The 25,927-nt window shown below is 38.6% G+C and overlaps 1 protein-coding gene across 1 annotated transcript in view; it reads right to left on the bottom strand.

Moving 5' to 3' along the window:
• The window catches only part of LOC149537110 (DNAJ heat shock N-terminal domain-containing protein), a 322,115-nt gene that overhangs the window by 87,574 nt on the left and 208,614 nt on the right, over positions 1-25,927 (bottom strand). Inside the window, exons 13-14 of the mRNA XM_089807127.1 lie at positions 21,918-21,985; positions 21,761-21,814 (exon numbers count right to left, since the gene is read on the bottom strand). Of these exons, the coding sequence (XP_089663253.1) occupies positions 21,761-21,814; positions 21,918-21,985 (122 nt within the window). The remainder of the gene's footprint in view (positions 1-21,760; positions 21,815-21,917; positions 21,986-25,927) is intronic.

Raw genomic sequence — 25,927 nt, 5'->3', positions numbered from 1 at the left:
GAAACAAGAGTCGATTCAGGATTTTTTTGACCTTCTCAATGTGATGGCAATATCTGATTTGCACCAGCAAGCTCCAATCTTGACCTACAAAAAAAATCTCTCCAATGACTATGCAATGAAACTCCTACGGCTTTGATGCCATGTAAGAATTAGGTATGGCTTTGATACCATATAAGAATTTGTCCGAGACAAGAATGAAATGCCAAGATCTAGAAGCTCAAGAGATAGCACAAGAGAGACAAGCTATGATCAAAGGAGAATGGACTAATCAAATAATTGGAAGAATACATCATAGAAGTGCCTTATATATAAAGGCAATCAAAATGACTAGGAGTCATACAAAGAGATAAGCAACAACTAAGCACATGTCCACCAAGAGTGGATTATCCTCCATTGTGCATGAATGTACGTGCAACAATGAGAGAATAAGAATGTAAAGGTGTATCTCATAAAGAGATGTAGTAGACAACATGCGCTCAGTTGGAGTGCAAACTACTATGTTGTCTACATGACAACTCATATGCATATGCAAACTAGGTGTCTACAACTAATATGAAAATGCATTAACCTAAGTAAACTTAAGTGTAAATAGTAAATACTTATTTACGCAAAAAGTTGCTTTGTCCCTTACCCTTTGCTTGTAGACGTTTGCTTGAACTCTTTGAAGTGTTGTCTTGCGTGCCTAATTAATGCTTAAAATCTATTAATGCATCTACTTAGTCAATTACAATGAACAAGAAAATTGAGTTCCCGAGGTAAAACCTTTCTCGATTTGTTATTCTGTCATTTTCAGTCCTCCTTGGTTGATCGAGGTCAGATTAGGTCACTTACCCCACTATTGGAAGTTTGTTTGCACCTTGGATTGTTGTGCTTTGACCTCTTGAATTAATAATCTTTGATTTTATGAGTGACCTTGCTTGAAGTTGGTGAGTTAGAAACCATCCTTGTTGAGAAGATAAACCTTTGGATTCTTTAATAACACGCTTGGAGAGTCTTAGTAATCTCTTGTCCATTCACTTCTATTCAAAATCAATTTCAATTAATTATAATCTAGGTAAATCATCCTCCTGATCCATATGTGCTAGAGTATTCACCCAAAGTAGTGGGTAGCTCTGTGGTAGTGTTGGTTTATGACTATTGCAAAAATTCTATCTTATCATCTCTCTTTTGGACAAGTGTATAATGTTACCAATTTTAATTAATTTGGGCCCAAGTTATTTAATGTTTGTATCTAGGGGTTACGATTGATTTAGTATATCTCAGACCTATTTTTATTTAATTGTTCCACAGGTGTTGACCGTTGGCTATTTTTGTAAACCCTCAGGATGTTTTTCCAAAGGGTATTTAAGCACGGCTTGTAGATAGTCGTAGGTATGCTTTGGATTATATTTTCTCTGTACTGCGGATTCCTGTTGGAGTTTGGAATTGTTCGCAATTTCGGAAGTGAAAAATCTTCCCTATTTGGCTCATGCGGTTTCAATGGGATTCAACCCTCACCCTATTCCATTATTGCATGTATTACTTGGATCGGATCTAGCAAGTTGGAGTATCTTTGGTAATTATTATTCGCATCTAAGTCTCTGTTATTGTGGATTTCTCTATGGTGTACTGTATATGAACCACGATTACAATGTGTTGGATTCTGGTTCCTATCCCCCTTTCTCCGTACTGTCCTTCCTCACAGCTTTCATCGTACATACACCTTGTCATACCCATCATTCTGTACTGAGATACGTATAGCCCTGCTACAGTCACCGTACGGTCTGCTTCAAGACACCGCTTGGGAAAGTGGTCATGCAACACTGGTAGTGGCTGCGCAGCACGGGCATTAGTCACGCAGCATGGTCAGGGCTCGTGCAGCACGGCTATGACCGCATAGCACGGGAGCGTCTCCGAAACCGTTCAGGAAAGTGGCGGCACAACACGGGCAGTGGTCGCACAACACAAGCAATAGTCGCACAACACGAGCAGTGGCCGCGCAGCACGAGCAATAGTCGCACAGCACGGGTAATGGCTGCGCAGCACGGGCAGTAGTCGCGCAGCAACGGTAGTGGCCGCACAGCACGGGCAGTAGTCGCGCAGCACGGGTAGTGGTCGCGCAGCACCGAAGCATCTTCGGAACTGTTCGGAAAAGTGGTCGCACAACAGGGGTAGTGGTTGCACAACACGGGTAGTGGTCGCGCAGCACGGGTTGTGACCGCGTAGCATTGGTTGTGACTGCGCAACACGGGAGCATCTCCAAAACCATTTGGGAACATTACAGTGGTATCAGAGCTGGTGATTCTGCCAGCCTGTTGGGAGAATGGAGAACTTTGACTTGGATTACACTATGGCTCAGTTTCCATCTAATTGGAGAGCACATCTATTAGTCGAATACTCCAAGAATACTTTTGCATGCCAACTGTTGGATGGTCAAGTAAAGAATGACAGATACAAGGTGGTTGGTGATGTCATTTACCACAAAGACAGAATCTATTTGGTACCTGAATCAAATATGAAGGAAATGATTATGCAAGAAGGTACTTGCACAAATAACATTAACCCAATGCTCAACGATCAACTTGATGAAACTTTGGGTTCTACCAGTGACCCTCCGAATAAGCAAGCTCTATCAGTAGTTGTTCAGCCTCATGGTGATGCGGATTCAATCGAGGATTATTTGCAAGAGTAATCTTTACAGTTGGCTGATTATGAAATCTATTCCCCAATGGCAATCATGATGGATTACAAAGATGAATTTCAAGTCTGGGATCTTGGTGACTTAGGACGGAACAATATTTACATCAAAATGGCACAGCGGAGCTTGAATGGTGATCTACTCATCTCAATTGAATCCAGTTATGCACATGTGATCCTGAAGAAGCATGGAGTTTTCAGCAACCTACATCTGTGCACGGTTTGGGATCCTAGAGTTGCGAATTGCTTGAGGACAAGCAATTTTTGGGCGGCGAGGATTTGTAATATTACCAATTTTAATTAATTTGGGCCCAAGTTATTTAATGTTTGTATCTAGGAGTTCCGATTGATTTAGTATATCTCGGACCTATTTTTATTTAATTGTTCCATAGGTGTTGGCCGTCGGCTATTTTTGTAAACCCTCGGGATGTTTTTTCGAAGGGTATTTAAGCACGGCTTGTAGGTAGTCGTAGGTATGCTTTGGATTATATTTTCTCTGTACTACGGATTCCTGTTCAAGTTCGGAATTGTTCGCCATTTCGGAAGTGAAAGATCTTCCCTATTTGGCTCATGCGATTTCGGTGGAATTCAACCCTCACCCTATTCTGTTGTTGCATGTATTACTTGGATCGGATCTAGCAAGTTGGAGTATCTTTGGTAATTATTATTTGCTTCTAAGTCTCTGTTATTGTGGATTTTTCTATGGTGTACTGTGTATGAACCAAGATTACATTCTGTGTTGGATTCTGGTTCCTATCCCCCTTTCTCCGTACTATCCTTCCTCATAGCTTTCACCGTACATACACCTCGACATACCCATCATTTCGTACTGAAATACGTACGGCCCTGCTACAGTCACCGTACGGTTTGCTTCAAGACACCATTCAAGAAAGTGGCCGCATAGCACGAGTAGTGGCCGTGCAACACAGGCAGTAGTCGCGCAATACAGGTAGTGGCCACAGCATGGGCAGTAGTCGCGCAGCACGGGTAGTGGCCGCGCAGCACGAGCAGTAGTCGCGCAGCACGAGTAGTGGACGCGTAGCACGAGTAGTGGACGCGTAGCACGAGTAGTGGACGCGTAGCACGAGTACTGGCCGTGCAGCATGGGTAGTAGTCGCGCAGCACGGGCTATGACCGCGCAACACGGGAGCATCTCCGGAACCGTTCGAGAAAGTGGTCACGCCGCATAGGTAGTGGCCACACAACATGGGCAGTAGTCGCACAACATGGGCAGTGGCTGCGCAGCACGGGTACTAGTCACACAGCACGAGCTGTGACCACACAACACAGGAGCATCTCTAAAACCCTTTGGGAACATTACAAAGTGAGTGTTTTTACTATCCTAGTTTGGTCATAACGTTTCTTAGGGTTGTCCTATCACCTAGTACCCTTTTTTTCATGCTAGTTACCACAAGATATCAAGTAGATCAAGGAAAGCAACTACAAGTAGTCTTTAACCAATTACCCTTAGTTCAAACTCGCCAAAGACGTAAGCGAAAAGAACCCGTATTTGATCAATCACCCAGGAACAACTCAGAAGTTTGGTTTGATCCCAAGAGTAACCTTAGTGAGTTGAGTACACCCATAGCACCTTCTCGCTTGGATATGGATATGAGTTACATGATGACTCGGGGAGAGAGGGAAGAAATGGATAGATGCAATGATGCCAATTTGTTTAGTGGTCCCTCTCGTGAGAATAGGCCAATTTTTCCCTCCATTTCAACTAGATATTTGGATGCATACCAAAGGGATGAAAGGGCTAAGAGACAAGCTTATAGAGAAAACCAATCACAACATGAAGACCAAGATGATGAGCCTCTTAGTGCTCACATGAATGCAACATATACCAGCAACTCATTTAGACAATTAAAACCAAGTTCACCACTCAAATCATCTGAAATGTACACAAATGAAAGACCTATGAGAATCGAATTTGAAAAGAAAGCCTTCCTAGATGAAAAAACTGCAAAGGAAGAGCAATTCAAACTCCTAGAGTTGGAAAGATAAGCCTTGTTGGATATAGAAGAGACAAATGATCCTACTTACCTTTATCTCCCTAAGTGCATAATGGGAATGAAATATGAATGTGAAAAATTATTAGAGGAGAAGATTACATCATTACATGAATCATCTTCTTTAAGGTTTACATATTCTACTGCAAGACATCAATTGTCTTCATCTTCTAGATCTAAAAACCTTTTGAGAGAGAAAGTGAGTAATAACTCCTTTGAGCATATGCCAATATTTCATGATGGACCTATCTTTGACCAAGATGAGAATGACAAAAATGATCCTAGACATACTTTTGGGAGAAATTTTACTCCTCTGGGATTTTCATATGATATGGTGTTTGAGACCTTAGTTGCAAACAAGATAATTACTTTACCATACAAATCTAGATCTTATGAACCTGAGGTAAAACCTGTATGGTGGAGAGATTATCACTATTGTGGCTACCATAGAAACCAAGGTCATAAAACTAAAGATTGTATTTACATTGAAACTTAAAATTCAAGATCTTATTGATGATAGAATCATTGATGTTGAAATTCCTAAAGATTTATATGATGAGAATACTTATCTTGAGCAAGATCATGTTGATGAACCTATGTCAAGTGATGGTTTCCTTGATACCTCCACTTCTTCTAACACTCATGACCTACAACTTCAAAGCTATCTAACATACCTCCGTCAAACAAAGAGCCTAATGCTTTCCACACTGATTATGTGTATCCTTAAGGGCTACCTCTAAAAGAAACTCAAGCTAACCTACACTTGACTGCAAACCTTTTTCATGCTACTAAGACTAAAGATGCTCAACTTTCATGTGATGCCATGCCTACTATGCTCACTTCAGCTAGTCCTTCATTACCCCTTCAAGATCCTATCATGCAAACCTCATATACTCCCTTTCCCTTAGATGTGGCTCCATGTCAAGAGGACTCTAAAAATGATAAAGAAAAGAACATAAGAAAATACCAGTATCAAGAACCCTCTGTCATCCAATCATTTTCACGATGTCTCTTATCCATTTCATGGTTCTTTTGACCTCGCACGGCCTTTCTCGTTCATTCCACCATGTCTTAAGCCTTTTCCTAAGCAAGATCAAGATACTACTTAAATCATTAAGCTTATTGATAATCAAAATAACCTTACTACACTTGTACTTTCCAAAGATAATACTTCCATTAAGGTTAATAAAAAAGGTGTTGTTACTTACAATGTTGAGCCTATTGAAAATCAAGAGAAAAATTCTACGCATAGGATATACAAAGATCCTTTTCAAGATCAAAGTATTCCATCTTCTTATTCTACCACTCCATGTTTGCTTCCACTTTGTACTCTTTCTAAATCTTTTCAAGCTCCAAACAATCCTATCAAAGAAGTTGCTCCTACTCAAGATGATCATGATCCTATTGAAAATCCTAATGCTCACTCTAAAGATGTTGATGTCCTTAGTTGTCATATAGATGTTGAAAGAACTCATTGATTATCTTTTCTCATCTTCCGTGTCTATCCTTGGACTTCCTCCACCAATACTACAGGCTTCATGTCTTCCTTCCATCTTGGGTCCTTATGTCCCTTCATTTTCCCCTCCTAACTCTCCTAATCCGTCATCCATCTTCGCTCCTTACGTCCTCCATCTCCTATCTTTCATCAAGATCAACATAAATGCATATCCTTGAATCGTTTTCATCCATTAACCCATCTAAACCAGTCATAGTAAGCTAACACCAAAATCATCTTGACCTTTATGTCTTTGATGCTTATGTCAGAATCTTTCCACATTCCAATCCAATATAAATCACATTCATATCTTCATAGTTGTGCTTAAGACTAGTGATGATTTTGTAATTTTTGGATGTCCGTTAATAATGGACCAATGATGAACACAAAATCCTATTTGTTAGTTTCTCTATTGCAAGTACACCTTTGCATTTTTATGTAGCTTGCATTGTTAGACTTCATGTTACTCTGCATTTTTAGGCTGCATTATGAGTTTGAGAGGGTTTTCCTTCATCTTTCTTTTGGACTTTTAATCAACTGTGGTCATGTCTTAATCTTCATTTCCTTATCTTCTTCCGTGATCTCAATCGAAATTTTCTATCTTACTCTTTCTTGAGGCAAATTCTCTTTCTTCTTTTCATTTCTTTCCACCTCTTCCAAGCTTCTATCTTCCATTTGCTTTCACCCCACTTCTTTTCCTCTAATTCAACTCTGGGGCATAATCTTTCATGCTTGATGATCTGCCTTGGTTCTGTGATCCTTATATCTTTCATCTTACATCAAGATCCTTATCTTTTAGTTCGATTTGATTAAATTTATCAATTTGTTGTTTCTCCTCTATTTCATTTCGATTTTGATCACAAGGGGGCAGTACCTATCAAACTTGATTCCTTGATTCAACTTTATTAATCTTTGTTCCGCCTGGGACAGCCTTGTCTTTGTCAAGACAAAATTGTTATAAAAAATTGTACTCTTTCCTGATGTGTTCCTAAGTTGACCACACATCTATGTTGTTTTGTGATCCCAAATCAACCTCACACTTCAACTGCATTCTTTGATTACATGTGTTCCCAAAATGATCACACATTTATCAAGGGGGCAAATGTATGCGCCTTAAAATGGTCGCCTAGATGATGGGCCCCCATTCTTCAATTTATCAATTTCTTGAATGAATACATTGCAATATTTTATTGAATCAATTCAAATCATTTTTCATAATCAAATTGCAATTAATTTAATTATTTCAATATTTCCTAAGGTTTGATCATTTCATCAATAATCTAATCTTATTTAATTAAAAGAAAACATTCTTTTAAATAAATAAAATAATCTTATTTAATTAAAAGAAAATCTCCCTTTTAATTAAATAGTTTTATCTTATTTAATTAAAAGAAAACATCCTTTTAAATAAAATAATCTTATTTAATTAAAAGAAAATCTCTCTTTTAATTAAATAAATAAATCCCCACTTAAAGCTCTATTTTTTTATGGAAAAAAAATAAATCAAATAAAATCTTATAAAGATTCCTTTTTTTTGCACATATCTCTAACTGGTGGGTTTTTCCCTCTTACTTGCCTTTTTAGGGATTTATCCCACATTGCTCTTGTGAGAAGCCTCCCACCTCCACACTACACTTTATAAGAAGCCCTCTCCTTCTCATTTGGATGGATGTTAGTTGCTATAGTATTGTTATACTGTAGGTTTGGAGAGCACTTTTGGAGAAGGGGGTTTGAGACTTAGTGTTTGGACATTAAAGCTTCATTGCAACTTCTCCATTTTTGTCTTCTTCTCTCATGCATCCATGGCTTCCATCATCATGCTTCATCTTTGAATTTCCATATCAGCTTAGAGTCATATTTGCTTTCATAGATTAATCTTGCATTGTTATTTTCTTCCATAGATTAGATTTCTTTTCTTGCTTTACTTTGCATTGTTATCATTTAGATTAGTTTGCATCTTCACTTGCATGCATATTTGATGATCATAGAGACTAGCACTCTTGCTTTTCCTCTTTGAATCTCTTGTCTTATAGTGTACTTGCATGGGCACAAACTAGGTCAAACTGAATGCCTCTATTACAAACCTTTGCACTCCATGAATCGAGAGTTATTAGTTGCCATTTGATATCTCATTCTTGAGAAATCTTGGATATAATGATTCATAGAAGTGTGTCAACATTTTAGCACACAGGTAGAAATATATTCTTAAGTTTGTGTCTTATGCAATTTTATTTTTTATTATGTAATTTATCCTTAAAGTTCAAATGAGACTATTTTTTTCTCTTCCTTATTTCAAATAGGTAGGAAAATGTTTGGGCCATCAACTCCAAACCTTCAAAAAATTGCCATCCATATTTTGAGTTAGTCAAGAAGCGCTTTTGGATGTGAGTGTAATTGGTCCATGTTTGAGCACATCCACTGGAAGAGGCGTAATAGATTGTTTGTGGAGAGGTTGAATGATTATATCTTTTTTTATTACAACCTCTATCTTAGGACTAGAAATATTTTGGACATTGACTCCTCACTGATCACTCTAGAGAACATCGATCTGGACTCTAAAAGGGTTACTGAGTCTACCAATCTCGTCTTCACTGAAGAGGACCATGAGTTGTTTGACTAAGCAGCCAGAGAGGCTGAGATTGTAGCTACAATAGAGGAGGAGAATGAGAACGATCTATAACAGCCATAGGTGATGTTAATCATTGTGACACCTGACAGGCAGAGACTATGGCTCCTCAATCATCCATGACATAGCTTAAATGCCTTTGTAGGAGGCACATAGACTACTTTGAGGCTAAGGCTAAGGCTGACGCTAAGTTAGAGCCTGATTCATAGACTTGTTTATGTTTACACACATGTTTGGGAACATTTGATGTCATAGATTTCATTGATTTTATATACAAATGACAATATTTATAATTCTATATATCTATGTTTTCTATTTCCTTGAGCTACAATTTACGTTTGTACCTATCTAATGGATGTATATTTTTGTATGTGATCAAATTAGCCTATACTTGATGGTATTATAAGTGCAACAAGCGAGGTCATCAAGCACATGAATTCAAAACCAGACCATGCATACACAAAGATTTGAAGGACATTGCTACAATTGTCAGAAGTATGGACACAGAGCTTTTGAATGCAGATCCAAATCCATGTGTTCATAAAACAAGCCAACAAGGGTAAGAAACAATGGGAACTCTTACAATTGGGAGTATAATACAAGATATAGTTGTCATTATTGTCAAGAATATGGACATATTCCTAAAAATTGTATTAAGACACACTTCAGTGGCAATTACAAAAGATGGTTAAGTCAAATTACATGTTTTAGTTGTTTGAAGACTGGTCACATCAGTAAATATTGTCCAACTAGGTCAAAGGCACCAAGTTGTGAATTTGATAAAGGTAAAGGCAAGACAGATGTTGAATACATTAGAGGTGAGATGAACAAGATATGGAAAAAGAAAGATGTTTGCAACACATCAAATGGAGAAGGGATCACTTCACCCAATGGGTCAGGTAATCACACCTCATCAAACTAGGCAAACAAGAGGTATGCCGGACTGATACTTAAAAGTTATAGCATACATTAGTTCCAAAAGAAGATAGTTCTGAAAAGAATACATTAGCATGAATGAAGATGCAAGATGTTATTAGAAATTCAAGACAAATCTTTAAAGCTATGTTCCCCCAAGTTTCGAGCAGGGGGACAGCGGGACGGGTTTTCAGGATGCCAAATTTTTTTGGCGATTTTGGGGACGGGGGGGACAGCAAACAAGGACGGCTATATATATCGATAAATTTTAAAATATACATGTCATTCATATGAAACTAAGCACAAAGCATGCCATTTAAACACTATAGAACCATAACATACAACATTTGAATGACATCTAGGAAACAATATCCGATTTCAGTACTCAATTGTCAAAATGCATATCAATATTAGTGAACAATATCATAATGATAAACATGATCAATCTGAAAATCTAAATTTAAATATGCCTAAAGCTATATGCCCAAAGGCTAGAGGGCTACCATAAAGTAATAAGTATCAATGTATCATAATCATGTCCATGCTCAACATAAAAAACATAGCATAGAAAAATGAAGCAGATTGTTGCTCCTATTTTGCCTCTATTGCATTTGGAGGGGTGGGCCCCACCTCGGTGACCTAGTAAGAAGCCTTAAAATTATTTTTTAATATTCTCTTTTTAATTTTTTGCATAAAAAATAAATTAAAATTAAAGGAAAAAATTGGGGACGGCTGGCCGTACCCGGTACAATTGGGGGACGTCTAGGCATCCCCTTTCCATACCGGGGACAGCCAGTTGTCCCCCTTTTTTCCCAGCCATCCCCAAGTTTTGGGGACATCCCTTGCAATTTTTCCTTTTTGGAGATTGCTGGGGGAAGTCCCATACCTGTCCCCCTGTCCCCAGGACATCCCCATTTTCGAAACGCTTGGTTTTAGGCCGGGTACGCGTCCCCGAGAAACATAACTTTAAAGTTTTTCATGTTGTTGTTGAGTATGAAAAGTTTCCTATATGTGTTGAGTGGAATGCTAGTTGATGTCGAGCTCGTAGTAGAAGAAATAATAGGGGTAGTCATATGCACCAGCAACACTTTTGAGGCGATGGTATGTTACGTATGGAATGGCTGCCGAGTGATGGAAATGTCAATGGATGTTGAATCAACCTAAAATTGGTTATTGCCGAGCCTACAACTGTGTAAGTACTTAGCATTAAATGCAAGGTTTTCAAAGGGTATATGATCAATTTGAGCTCATTTTTCATCATTTCAAAATCGAGAAAGAGCAAGAAGAGCTAGAAGCGACCCAAAATTTGTCAAAAGCGATTACAAAAGATGTGTAGAGATTCATCACCAATTCGTCAGATTTCCAAGGTGTTTATTGGAAGCCGAGCTACGCAATTTAAATTTTCATAAACCCTAGCTTTTCACAATGGCATCAAGTTCGAAAAATATTGAAGGGAAAGAAGTTTTAAATGTTTAGCTAGTTAGTAATGAAGTTAAGCAGCCTGTATTTAAAGCCATTCCTGACATCACCTATAAACAAGACCATTCTAGCGCATTGTCAATGATCTCACCAATTGTGATAATGGTGCAAGATGTGAGGAAATGCTACAATTGCAAGATAGGAAGCATTGGTGACATAGAAATAAGAGATGCATATAACAAATTTTGTGAAAACGGTGTGTTGAAGGAAGAATAATAAATTGTTGAAAAAAAAGGTTTAACACAAGCCCTAGATATTCCGAATGTATTTAAAACTGAGTGGATACAAATTGTGTTGAGCCGAATTCATGATGGTTCCTTGTGGCTAGGAGGACCAATCAAAATAACAAAGAGAATAATTCATAGGGTTATTGGTTATCCAACCATAGATCGGCCCTAGACACTCAGAAGTGATTCCGAGGAAGTAATTGAGAAGAATATTGGAGCAAACTGGAATAAGAGAGGTATGACTATAGATACAATCTCAGATCCTCTTATCAATTTTGTTGTAAGGATAATCTCACATTAATTCTATCAATCCAATAGATTGAATAGTGTACCCTGAATAGTTGTAGATGTTGGTTATAAGATTGTTAAGAAAGATCATGCATATGATCTAGCAAAACTTCACCTACAACAACTTATGGAGAATCTTGGAGCAATAAGGAAAACCAAGAGTGCACAATGCGAGTTTGGTTCTATACTAGTTTGCATATTCTTTTATGTACAGAACACATTTCCCTCATTTGGACCAATAGGATGGAAGACTAATACATCAGTTGCAATACAGATAGGTGAATACATTGAGCAGCTAGGAGAAAACTTTGAATACATAATGACTAGTTACTTTGAAGATTTTAAGAAGTCAATGAAGCAGAGACTCAGGATTCTAGTTTCCTTAGTTGAGAAACATTATAATGATGTACATTTTCTTGTTGATGTTGACTACACATTTGTGCAAACTGCCACACCAAAGATAAGATGGTTAAGACCCTTAGGTTATGAGGTAAATGTAGATGAAGCCTCAGCAGCCATAACAGCTCTACTTGCAGAGGAAGTAGATAAGACTGCTAAAGTTTTTGGAAATTATGAGATCGTGAAATCAAAGATTGCCATGGAATTGAAGACTGTCTTGACAATCAAGAAAAAGGACAAGTTGATAAAGAAGTTAAAAGCAAAATTTGGAGATGCTACCGAGGAGGGAGAAGAAGAAGATGAAGAAGATGAAGAGGAGGAAGAAACAAAAGCTCATGAACCACTAGCTTTAACTTAAGAATTGGGAGAAGACAAAGAAAAGTAGGTGATTGAAGGTGCCGAGGGGGAAGAAGCCTAGGAAACACTTATTCTTGCCAAGTCACAGAAGATGAAGGCCAAGGCACAACGTGTGGCAAGGGCAAAGAAAATTGTAAAACCAAGTCAGCCAAAGTCTACTATACCTACAACAAGGGCCACCACATGAGCAACTACCCAAAACGCCAAGGAAAAGTCAAAGCAAACAGAGCAAAGTGGACAGCGGCAGAAAAGACAGAGAAGGAAGTATGTGGCTCAACCAGATTCTGATGAAGAGAAGACAGAATCAAATGATAACAGTCAATTCAAGCTGGTAAGTCACAATCCTCTCTCTGATCTTGAGAACTTATGTGAAAATGTCAAGAGTAATGCTGATTTATTTGGTTTTAGCTATATTGATTTTGATAGACTCGGAACAATGGAGAAAAACCAAGTGGAAGAGGCATTATATGCCATGATGTCAAAGTTCAAGAACACTCCACTAGAATTTGCCAACTCAATACCTAAGAGCCTATGTGACATTGTTGAGCGAAAATGGCATTATTGTCTGAATTTGGAAAGACAAATTAGGGAAATAACATTAGCACAAGTAATGCCAAAGTTGACAAAGGGACAAATTGCTAAGGTTGTTAAGAAATATGCAGTTACGTTTACACCTAAATACAGAGCCTTCAACATTCTCCAAAATAATATTGAAGATGTTGTTAAGAAATCAACACAATATGGAAACTCATTTATGAGTTAACCACTGTTAAGCAAGGAGAAGTTGACCCTTCAGAGGGTAAAGATGATGGTAAAAATGATAATGAAGATGATGATAAGCAAGATGATGACAAGGCAACAACTAAACAGCAGCAAAAAGAACATAGTGTGCATGACACACAATTGTCGAGTGTTAGTAGTGTGCATGACACACAATTGTCGAGTGTTAGTCCTCCTCATGACACAACCAAAACCACTGAAACTATAATTGTTAAGGATGTCTTTGATCCATAAGTTCAGAACATCAATCCTCTTACTGCAGAAGATTTAAAGAAGATTTTAGATCAATCTACTTTGCATGCAAAACTATGTGGTAATCATGTTTTGGTCAGTGTAGAAGAACTACAAAAGGCAGTAACTGATGTTACAACGGAAAAGGTGAATCCACAAGAACCACTTTCCATCATCCCTTCAATTACTCTTGTACAACCTTTAATCCAAATGACAATAGATACATCTACTAAGGTTGATACAGTTGAAAAGAAAGCAGAAGAGCAAGACAAGACTACAGGACAACAAAAGGAAATAGGACAAGTAGATTCATCTATACCTACAGTACAAGCACAAGGTGCCAGCCAACTCATAGTAATAGACCAGGGCAAGCCTGAAGAGACAGAAGCAAAGGTGAAGGAACAAGTGGTCATCCAAGCACTGGTAGCCTTACCAGCATCTGGCACTCCTACACAAACTCTTCAGAGGCCGAGCACAGATGCTACTCCATTGTAGATCTCAATGTCAAGCCCAAGCTCATCAAAGGTTGACAAGGTAATACATTATGAAGACATAAGCCTTGATGAAGAAATTGTTATTCCAAAGTATGACTATGATACTATGACATTGGAGCAAATAAACATTTTACAGCAAGCCTTAGAAAGGAGAAAGCATCAGGAAACGCTTACGAGAGAACACGGGTAGAAGCAAGCACTTCAAGATATAAAAAATATCTTTTTAGATGCATTTAGCCTGCCAACTCCTAACAAGACCAAGCCACTAATAGAACAATTGATAGATATAGTGAAAAGTTCAGTAATGAAGACCTTGATACAAATGCAAAACTATTGGAATGGTCTAAAAAGAAGTTTCAAGGCAAAGTAAATGAGAAAATATCTAATGAGATAGCACTACAACAAGTTGCATTGGCAACCAAGGTTGAGGATGTGAAGAAAGTACTTGAGAATATATTATCATTGTACACAAAACTATGCAATCCTACACTCTTCACCCAAGAGACCAGAAGTAATATCCTGAATCTGGAGAGCAAAATATTTGCATCAAGTGCAAGCCTACCTACAAATCCAGCTTATAGTGAGAAGCATTTTAGAATATTGCTTCAGACACAAAGTCAATTAGCTGTCTTAACAGCAGATGAGGCTAATATTAGAGACAAACTGACAAGTATTAAGGCTACCCTCACCCCATATATGGCGATAATGCACAAGAAGCTAGGCTATGCTGAAACACTATTGAAGAAAGACCCCAATCTTTCTACTTTAGATGCTCTAGTACACCTTGCTATCAGCTTGCAATCTAAATTAAGTCATTGGATGTTGCATGTGAAAACTGCGATGCAACTCTAAGGATAATAATGGATGTCCATAAATCTTTTTTGGACAAACACACTATAAGTGTATAACCCATTTGACATAAGTGTCAAAAAAGGGGAGACATAAGAAGGGGGGAGCATAGCAACAAAGGGAGAAATATACACTTTTGGGGAGAAAGCAGCAAACACATACAGATATCAGCTAAGAGAGAGCATATCAGATGAAAGAGTATCAGTATCATAGTGCATAAAAGTCAAAGTGTATCAGTAGAGACACATTTACTTAGAAAGAAGCACAGATTTTGGATACAAAACAGACACATGAACTCAAAGGGAGTTATAAAATTTTGAGGTACACAAGTTAGTGCACAATTTTGAAATTTTGAAGTCTTGTATATTAGCCGAGTCATGGATATGTTATGCTCGAGAGATTAAGGATAATATTGTATATTCAAGTGTTTTTGACACTCATGTCAAAGAGGGAGATTGTTGATCTCAGATTGGTTTTGACAAGTGAGTTTCAACACACTTAAGCTATTTACTTAGTTCATGCTGAACTAGTAATACATGTTGAGCACAAAATGTAAATATTAGACCATGCCGAGTTGCAATGAGTGTCGAGTCACTCAAGTGCCGAGCAAATAGACCATGCCAAGTGATTCAGGAGCCAAGTAAACAATGGATGCCGAGTAATGCAAGTGCTAAGTCACAGCATAAATAACAATGCATGCCGAGCATCAAAGACTTCATATGCCAAGTGACACAATTTTGACATATTTGTTTGTAATGGCACAAACAACTATGTAAATTGTTTTTTAGCCGACTTAAGATTATATTTTGATATTATGGAGATAAGGGCGGATCTATATTTAGATTCCCTGTGCAATTACATGCAACCAATCAAAAAAAGGGAAGGTTTAAGTGGCAAAATCGATGAATCTCAGCCGTAGATTCATACCTAACCCTAAGCCACCTAAGTCTTCTTAAGGAGGACAAAGCCCTAAATTCTTTATGATAGAGGAGAGTGAATGTGGAAGGAATTGAAAGAGTGAACAAGATAGTTTGCATGCAGAGCATTCAAAGTGACTTAGAAGTTATGAAGAAAGAGTGAATTGCAGAATCAATTAGAGAAGAACAAAAGATACAGCATTGAGACATTTGATAGTGAAGGATCAATAAGATATTGTGTAGAGGTGATCTGTTATCAAGCAAGCAAGTGTCATTCGCAGGATCTATGCTAAGACATTTTAACAAGTGACTTCAGTTAAATTTCTTAACAAAGTAGTCCTAACAGACTGTATGAAATCATTTAACAGGGTGCTTACTTAGTTGTAAGTTGAAGTCCTCTAACCAAGCACATTTCTAATGGGGTGTTGAAATCCTTTAACAAGGTGACAGCTAAGAGTCTTTGTAAGCCTTTAGCAAGGCAGACCTTTCACAAGGTAGATCATGTTTTATGGTCAAAACATTGTAACCTTCATTGGATACACTTTATTACTATAGTAGTGAAGATTTGTGGGTGTCATCCCCATCCAAGTTTTACCTTCTCACTTGGAGGGTTTCTGGGCAATCTGGTGTTATATGTGTGATTGCTTAAATAGTTATATGATTTAGATGCATATGCTTTACATGTTATTTAAGCTTACTTATTGAATGCATGTGATGAATCTATGGTGAAAGTTTTATGGGTCCAAGTTTAAACTACTGATTCCCCCCCCCCGTAGAAGTTTACTCTTTTCCTCTTGTAATTCCAACACGTTGTGCCGAGACATAGTTCCAAAGGTAACCTTCGAGCCATTTGTTCACAATCTCCGTTTGTCCATCTATTTGTGGGTGGTAACTAGTACTTGGTGATAATTTTGTCCCTGCCATCCGAAACAGTTCTATTCAAAAGATACTGATGAATCGCCCATCTCGATCACTGACAATGTTTCAGGGTAACCCATGCAGATGAGAGATTTCTCTAAAAAACAAATTGGCATCCTGTGCGGCCTAAAGATCTAAGGGGATGGCGAAGAAATGTGTGTACTTTGTCAATCTGTCAACCACTACGAAAATACAATCCTTTTCATTCACCTTGGGAAGCCCCATTATGAAATCCATTGATATACTTTCTCACTTATGTTGTGGAATTGGTAGAGGTTGCAATAAACCGACAGGTAGAGTATGTTCGGATTTGTTCTGCTGGCAGACCGCACACTCTCTTACATACTGCAACACGTCCCCTTTTAACCCTTTCCATGAAAACCTCTCCCAGAGGAATCTGTAAGTTTTGAGGAAACTCGGGTGTCCTGCCATGGGTGAGTTGTATACTTCCTTCAAGATTTTCTGCTTCAATTTGGATTCTGGCACTAAAAATATCCAATTCTTGTAGATGATGTCATCCACCACTTTGTACCTATCATCCTGGGTGTTGTCATCCATTAGCTCACAGGAAAATGTGTTTTTAGAGTATTCTACCAACACATGTGCCTTCCAGCTAGCTGAAATCTGGTAGTGAGCAGATGGCGGGTTTCCTGGACAAGACATCTGCAACCACATTGTTCTTCCCTTTCACATATTCAATGTCAAAATCAAAAGCCTAAACCTTGCTTACCCATTTTTGTTGTCTCTCGTTTATGTCCCGTTGCTCCAAGAAATATCTCAAACTGTTGTGATCTGTACGAACGACAAACTAAGCACCTACCAGATACTACTGGAACTTGGTTAGTGCATGTACGATGGCCAACATCTCTTTGTCGTAGATGGAATATAAACATTATGTTTGTGTAAGCTTCCTGCTCTTATAAGCTATGGGTTGTCTATCTTGCATCAGTACCAAGCCAATACCTTCTCCGGACACATCACACTCCAAAATGAATAGTTGAGTGAAATCAGGTAATGCAAGTACGAAACAAGTGCTCATTGCCTCTTTTAGCTTATCAAAAGTGAGTTGTGCCTTTTCATTCCACTAGAAAGACCCCTTCCTTGTCAAATCCGTTAAGGGTGCGTTGAGATGGGAGAATTCTTTAATGAACCTCCGGTAATAACTGCACAGTTCGAAAAATCCTCGCAAATCCATGAGTGATTTTGGGGGAGGCCAATCAAGGATAGCCTAAATCTTTTCCTGATGAACTTGAACTCTGTATTTACTAACAACATGCCCCAAGTACAATATTTCTGTCATACCAAATTCACACTTGGATTGCTTGGCGAACAAAGACTACTCTTCCATGACCCTTAGGACTTCATCCAGAGGCTTCAGGTCCTGCTATAAATAAGATCATCAAAAAATACTAATAAGTACTTACGTAATTGTTTGTTGAAAATGCAATTCATGCAAGATTGGAATGTAGCAGGTGCATTGTCAATCTAAACGGCATGACTAAAAACTCATAATGCCCGTAGTGACAACGGAAGGCCATTTTTTCTACATTTTCCTCCGTCATGTGTATCTGATGGTATCCAGAACGGAGATCTATTTTCAAAAAATAGACTACGCCATGCAATTCATCCAACAACTCATCTATCCTCGGGATGGGATATCTATTCTTTATTGTTTTTTTGTTCAATGCACGGTAGTCCACACACATGCGCATTGTCCCATCCTTTTTGACCAATACTACAGATGACCCAAAAGGGCTAGAACTAGGACGAATCCATCCTTTCTCTAGCAGCTCTTCAATCGTCTTTTGGATCTCATCTTTGAATTTCTTGGGATGGCGGTTCGATGTGGTTATGACCGGCTTGGCTCTTGCTTCCAACTCAATAGTATGTTCAAACCCTCGATGAGGCGGTATGCCATGAGGAATGTTAATGAAAACTTTATCATGTTTACTCAAAATATCCTGGAGATTGTCATCCTATGGAGGTGTTTGTTGCCCTTTTACAGGTTCCATCGAGACAAAACAACGTGCAGCCCACACAATGTCATCACGCCAAAAAATTGCCTCCATCCGATGCACAGAAACTTCCTTCGGACCTTCATTTGTCATTCCACGGAGAATGACCTTTGCATCAACAGCAAAAGTGAAATCCATCCACTTGAAGCTCTAAGTATATTAATCAAATGTCTCCATCCACTATATGCCCAAAATAACCTCCATGTAATCAAGGTCTACTATGAAGAAATCCTTAGTGTGTGATTCGGCATTGTGATACTTAGCTAAGGAACAAAGTGTGCGTAGGGCAGAAGAGTCCCTCTGGCAACCTTGACTTGAAATCTTGCGTGTCTCCGTAGGTAGATCTCTTCGCTTCACCAGAGATGAGTTTATGAAATTTAGACTAGCTTTGCTATCCAACATCACCGTAACTCTTTATCCTTGAAGGGTACCCCGTACACAAAGAACTGTGCACTTCGGGCAACCGATTAGGGCAATAGTTCCTCCGCCTCGTACCAAAGTTGCAATTCTTTCCGTACGATTCAAACTAACTGTGGTGTCGTCATGATGTTGGCCATCTTCGGCGAGCGTTTCTTCTTGTTCATCCTCATCATTGGACACGACCTATATGTAGTGTATTTTTCCTTTTCCAAGGCATCCATGGCCAGGTTCCCACGGTCCCTTGCAGTTGAAACATAATATCTTCCTTCGGAATTTCTATCTGGTAGCTTCATCCAATGATGGCTTCCTGGGTAAAGGTTTATTATCTCTGTCACTCGAAATCGCCGGCAGTTTGGGGTGTAACATCGAGAGGATGATGTCGATGATGATGCCATGCTTTGTGCCTTCTTAATAGCCCCCAACAGAGTGGCAGGATTGAACCCTTTTACCCAACCTTTCAGTGGTTCTGTCAATCCGTCCATGAAGAGCGCTATCTGTCTTTCTCCAAAATGTCCATGACCAAAACAGAGAGTTTTTGAAATTCCACAATGTATTGGTCGATGGATCCAGTTTGTCTCAGCTATGCCAAATCTTTGAAATTGAGTTCCGGATCTTTACCATCAAATCGATCTATCAATCTCTCAGTGAATTCCAAGTAAGTAGTTATTTGATCATGCCCCAGTGTGATGGTGTCATGATGCCACCATTCATGCGCAACTCCCTCCAAGTGCAGCACCACAAATTTGATTGCTTCTTCTTCTAGCATAGGATTCAACTGGAAGTAGGTATCGGCCTTCATTACCCACGCTTGGGCAAATATGGATCCAGATCAATCAAATGGAGACAAATTTACTTAACTTTCTTCTGAGATTATTGTTAAAGTATCCTCAATTTTTGCCTCCCAAATATCTCATTCTCAAATCTGCATAATCTTTGTACAATATATCCTCCTCGAAATTCTCATTCTTCCAATCTTCTCTCAGTTGTTCTTGCATCTCTTCAAAGGTTGGTTGTTTTGCTCCGTGTGGTGCTTGAAAAGACAACATGGAAGGTCAAGAGCGTGTTGGATGAGGGTTTGTTTTACCCGACACCGATTCCGTGCTATGACCATTATGTTCTCCAGATTATTTTTTGTCTGCCAACTGAGTATCCGCTAAGTATAAGCCACTGAGTATCGATGATCTGTGCTAGATTCATTGCAAGTTCTCTCAGTAGTGCCACGAGTTCAGCGGCTATTGGTAGCCATTCTATCAACGGAATGGGTTCTTTGTCTCTTTCGGCTATAAACTCTCATTCATTGTTCATAGGCTGGTAGGATCAAAGCACTCTGATACCACTGTAATGTTCCGTGCTAGCGATGCAGTGTATCAAACACAATTAGCAAATGATTTGGTAATAATGTCTGTAAATGTGTTCTAGAATGGAGTCCGTATGGTGTGGGAGACTACGTAGAAGTATGTCATACAGTGGAGAAGGAAGGGGTGCAGGTGGTGTAGGGATGAGTCCGTACGGTACAGATTGAGGACCGTAAGATGGCAGGTGGAGGGATGCAATAGGGTGAAGTTTGAGGGAAAGAGTGGAGGTACGGTGGAAGAAATCTTGGAGGCCGTATGATGTACAATAAGGAGGTTGTACGGGGTAAGAAGAGGGTCATACGGTGGTGATGGAAGGTGAAGTGTATGCGGAGTGTGCCAAGATGACCGTACGGTGTGCTGTACAGCTAACAAATGAAGGATGGGAGGCAAGTACAGTGGTTTGAAAAGATGGTAAGTCATGCGGGAAATGAAAAGGCCATATGGGAATGTCTAGATGCCACAGGATTGGTGTCTAAGCCACAACAATGAATGCAAATTCCTTCATATAAAACACATGTAGATCAGATACAATATTAAAAACTCGAATACAAATGATCCTTCAATATATGTCAAAAGATGGTGCTCCAATTTGCCAGATCCGAGCAAAGTGCTACAAGCGACGAAGTAGGGTGAGGGTTGAATCCCACCTAAAGTGAAAAGACCAAATAGGGAAGATCTTTCACTTCTGAAAAGGCAAACAACAGAGAATCCCAACAGGAATTTGCAGTACAAAGAAATAATCCAAATTGCATACCTAAAGACTACCTATAAGCCGTGCTTCAATATTCGTCGGGGAAAACTTTCCAAGGGTGTACAAAGATAGCCAACGGCAACACAAACTACGGAAACAAAATAAAAATCGGCCCAAGATACATTAAATCAATCGGCTCATTACAATAGTTTGATAAATGATTTATTTTATAACAGGAACATGACATTTTACCAACCTTCCAAAAAATGAAAAGTACAAACATACATTGCTTCATCCTACCCTTTGCACATTAATTCCTTCCTAGATGAATTTTTTTCTAAATCTCTTTCCTTGTAAAACTTCTGAGTTGTGATTTTTCTCTCTTTTATGAAAATAAAACATGTTCTTGAAACTTAGATTAGATTACTCTTCCTTTTTCTTTTAGGTTTAGAGTTTGGAACAAAATTAATTTGATTTATCACTCGTGTCTTTTTAACAGTCTTCAAACAACCTCAAGCTATAAGCGACTAATTCATCTATGTGATGCAAGAGTAAGTTCAACTTTGTTAACAAGACTACACCTGTTACTGCATGCTACAACAATGAAATCACTTACAATGGATTTTATGTTGCTCCATTAGACTCCAGAAATCAGAACTATTAATAGGACCTGGAGAGATACACACAAGACCCAATTGAGCTTTTCCTATCATAAAAAGTGATGTCCATCAGAATTTTTTTTTTTTAAAGTCTAACAGTATTGTTTTGCGTACCATAATGTACAAACTTCACACCGGGGTCTTTCAAAAAGACAATTGCTGGGGCAGACTCTATCTCAAACCTGTTATTAGTTAATGTGTAAGAAAATCATACAAAAATTATACTGAACTTTCTAACTCCATATATCTACACTCAAAACAACTGAATTAAGGAATAAGCAATGTAATGAAATTAGACACGTGTTATCAAGCCATAACAAAGGAAGATGTTCAAACTCATAATTTGTCAAAAGCCTAGTTCTTCCATCATAATAAAATGAGCATTCTGTTTACTTGAGAAGAATATTGGCAAAATGTGTTTGTAGAGTTGAAGCATAGAATCAGCAATGCACTAATGTTGTTACTACTAAACTTGAAAGGTACCATTTACGGAGCAAGTGAATGTAATTAATAATGCTATGGGACTGTTTTATTGCAAGGAGGCAAGCCACTCTTGTCATATTCAAAAAAGAATTATGTAATTCCAATAGTTTTAAAATTTGTACATATAATAAGGAAACTTATGCACATGCTCCACCAGTTAATAAACAACAGACATATCTGGTAGGAAAAGAAAACATGACCCATCAAACCATAAATCAATCCAATATTTGAAAACACAACCACAATTGTAATTAGAAAACAGAAAACATAATCACAACTGTAATTTGAAAACAGAAAACACTATATACATATGAATTTCTACTTACAATGCCATTTGAATTTCAGCTATGGAAAATTTCTGTATGGACTTGTGCAAGGCAGACCTTTGTGAAAAAAGAGAGTGATCACTTGATTTTTGTTGGACTGGTTTAGCAAAATGTGTATTTACTTGATTTTTGTTGGACTAGTCTCACAAAATGTCTATTTTCATTACATGCAAAAGGATTAGAAATACAGATTCAACTGTTTTATTTTCCAGTGGTGCTCAGATTGAGTTCCCTAATTTCATCATTTCAGATGGGACAAAGGGTTCCAGGGAAAAATTTTGATCACACTACAGGATAGAATTAATACAAGGTGGAAGCAGCTAAAGAACTTTCCGTCCAAAAATAAATGGTTTACCCAAATGGCCAACTAAATGACTGTACAACTCAAGCGAATGTAATACAAAGCATTCAGCGAATTCAATAAACTTTAGCACAAATCCAGCACTCTCCAAATGGAAGTTCACTTTAATATTAGTAGACCTTCCTTAAAACTGATGTTGTGATGGCACTGCCATTATGGAAGCAAGAAAAAGGGGCTTTCAAAATCCCCAAAGTTCAAAATGATGAACCGGCATCACAGTATGCATCTTTTTTTCTTTTGGGGTTGTTTAGGATGTTTTTGGGTCTAATAAGGTCATTTAAGACCATTTGGAACTGTTTTGATCCATTCTGGAATGTTTCATGTCAAGTTGTTGAAAGACGTAAAAGTTGCAAAAAGAGTCACGTTAAAGTTCTCAATTTTATCATGTAAAAGTTGCATTTTTTGGTTATGGGAAGCTGGACTGAAACTCCTTAAACCTACTCCAGAGCTTCCCAACCCTTACCCTTGTATGCAGACCTAATAGACACAATTAGACTTGGTTTACAATGCAAGTATAGGAAAATGAGTGCATAAGACCAATCTAACCCCTTGGATAGGTTCCACTACACTAATTAACACCAATTACCACATTTCATGGTTTACTAACCTCATTTGGTCCCTCAAATGCATGTTGTTGCATTTCCTGGAGTCAAATACTAAGTTGCATTTTCCATCTGGCAACTGGAAATTCACAAGTCAGTTCGTTGTATATGCGAAGTCGATTCATATTCGATTCCAAATCACAATTTGAATGTAAAATTTGATGGCAATTCGGCTATACAAATCCAGGTCGAATACGGCTCCATTTTGAGCAAATGTGAAACCACAGCCACGAATTTATAACGAATTTAAAACAAATTTTGTTTTGGTTCACTTCAACAGCAATAGTCTTAATTTGTTTTATTAATATTATAATGTAAAGACTAAAGTTGCGATAAACTTCGAAAGCACAGCTTGTAAAGTCAATGCAATCAGACATTTCAATGTTTCAATTGTCGTCTGTAAATATTGAGTAGCCAACGGGTTGATGTCGTCGGTAAATATTGTGTAACCAATGGGTTGATATCGTCGGTAAGGTTCTTGTTATGTAGCCGACGGACCCCTTTGGAAAGGTCTTCGGGATGGTATATGTACACCTTTGGATCATCATTGTAAGGATGGAAAACATTATGTAATCCCTTCGGCATATGCGAATAATAAAAGGAGTACTACTGTTACATATTCTTGTCTGTTGTCTATATGCATTAATCTATTTACCCTATAAAGTAAACATTTGGTGCCGTTGCCCAATGGACCTAGAATGAAGGCAGAAGAATGAAGACTAATGCCAAATTAACTTAACAAGGATAGAAATAAGATAAAGGGAAAAGATGGAATAAGCATTGCACAAGAAAATTTAATTTTGGCACAACAGGCCGAGCGCAGATGAACGTTTCAGTAGATTGTTGACGGACACCGAAACACCAAGGAATTGTTGGAAGAGACTCGACAACGGTTGGATTTGGTGGAAGAAGCAAGGGAGGAATTTTTGAACCTATACATGCCAAAGGAAGAGAATCCAGATGAAAGGGAATTAACTTGCACAACTCGAAGTGCCGAGGGAGCATGAGCGTGGAGTGAACTCTTCATCCGCGATACACTTCCAAAATGGACAACTTCGCTTAACGATGATCCGTCTTCACCAAAGAACACAGCTGTTGATAAGACGATTGTTTGAAATAGCGCCGGTGTTGGAGTACAGAGCGAAGGTGTCGGAGTGCAAATCGCCGAGATACAGAGTGTCGGTGTCAGAGTGTAGAACAGCGCCGGTGTTGCAGTGTCGAACGGCACTGGTGGACCAGTGCTAAACAACACCCGTACACAAAATCAAGTAACAATGGCAGGACCAAAAGAGAAGTTGCCCAAGTTTGATGGTGATGGAACGGCCGATCCAATCAGACACTGTAAGACATGCGAAACAATTTGGACAGCGAATGGCATAACTAAAACAGATGAATGGGTCCGACAATTTCCAGCAACCCTAAGGGGTGTAGCAGTTGATTGGTTTTCCGACGTAGATCCCCAGAAATTAACTACATGGGCAGACGTTAAAAAGGAGTTTATTACCGAGTTTCAATTGCTGCGCGACGACAATGAAATCATAGCAGAAATCTACACCACAAAGCAAGGGAAAAATGAAACCGTCTGTGTATATGCCAAAAAGCTCAAAGAATTAATAAATAAAATGGAAAGTAAGTCGGTAGATGGGCTAAAAAAGCAATGGTTCATTGAGGGACTACGCTCGGAGTTACGGAAGAAAATGAAGATTGTGTCGCCATCATCATACACCGAAGCATACTATTCAGCGATGGACTTAGAGAGTGAACAAAAAATGAAAAACAAGAAGAAAAGTAGCTCATCCGACTCAGATGATGCGTCTGCGGAAGAAGATAGCAGTGATGACGAAAAGTGCAGCAAAAAGGTCCAAGCTCCCTAGAAGGATATGATCAGAATGATGATGGAATTTAAAAATATGCAGAAAGAGACGAAGGGAAACAAGCTATGGTGCACTGAATGCAAGACAAAAGGTCACAAAAAGGGATCCTGTCCGAAAAACCAGTTCTGCGATATTTGTCAAATTATGGGACATTCCACAAAAGAATGCCCCTTCAATATGAAAACAAGAGCGTATCAACAAGTGCTCCTGACACAGGCAACTTCCACGTCAGGAGGGAACAAAAACAGAAACAAAGATGGTGCCACTTTGGGTGGGTACAAAAATAATAGCAAAGGGCAAAGCAACAATACCAACAATAATAATGGGGGCTGCAGCAAAATTCAGTACGATGCGAACGGCCGCCCGATGGTTCAATGCCGAGCATGCAATTTGTGAGGCCACTTTGCATGGAATTGTACATCAGCAAACACACCAAAGTTGTTGTGCAGATGGTGCGGTCTGGGAGATCATGAAGATG

This window comes from Cupressus sempervirens, chromosome 10 (assembly GCF_028749045.1).
Source record: "Cupressus sempervirens isolate cs-2001-9-10 chromosome 10, ASM2874904v1, whole genome shotgun sequence".
NCBI lineage: Eukaryota > Viridiplantae > Streptophyta > Pinopsida > Cupressales > Cupressaceae > Cupressus > Cupressus sempervirens.
This window is presented reverse-complemented; position numbering and strand designations above follow the sequence as displayed.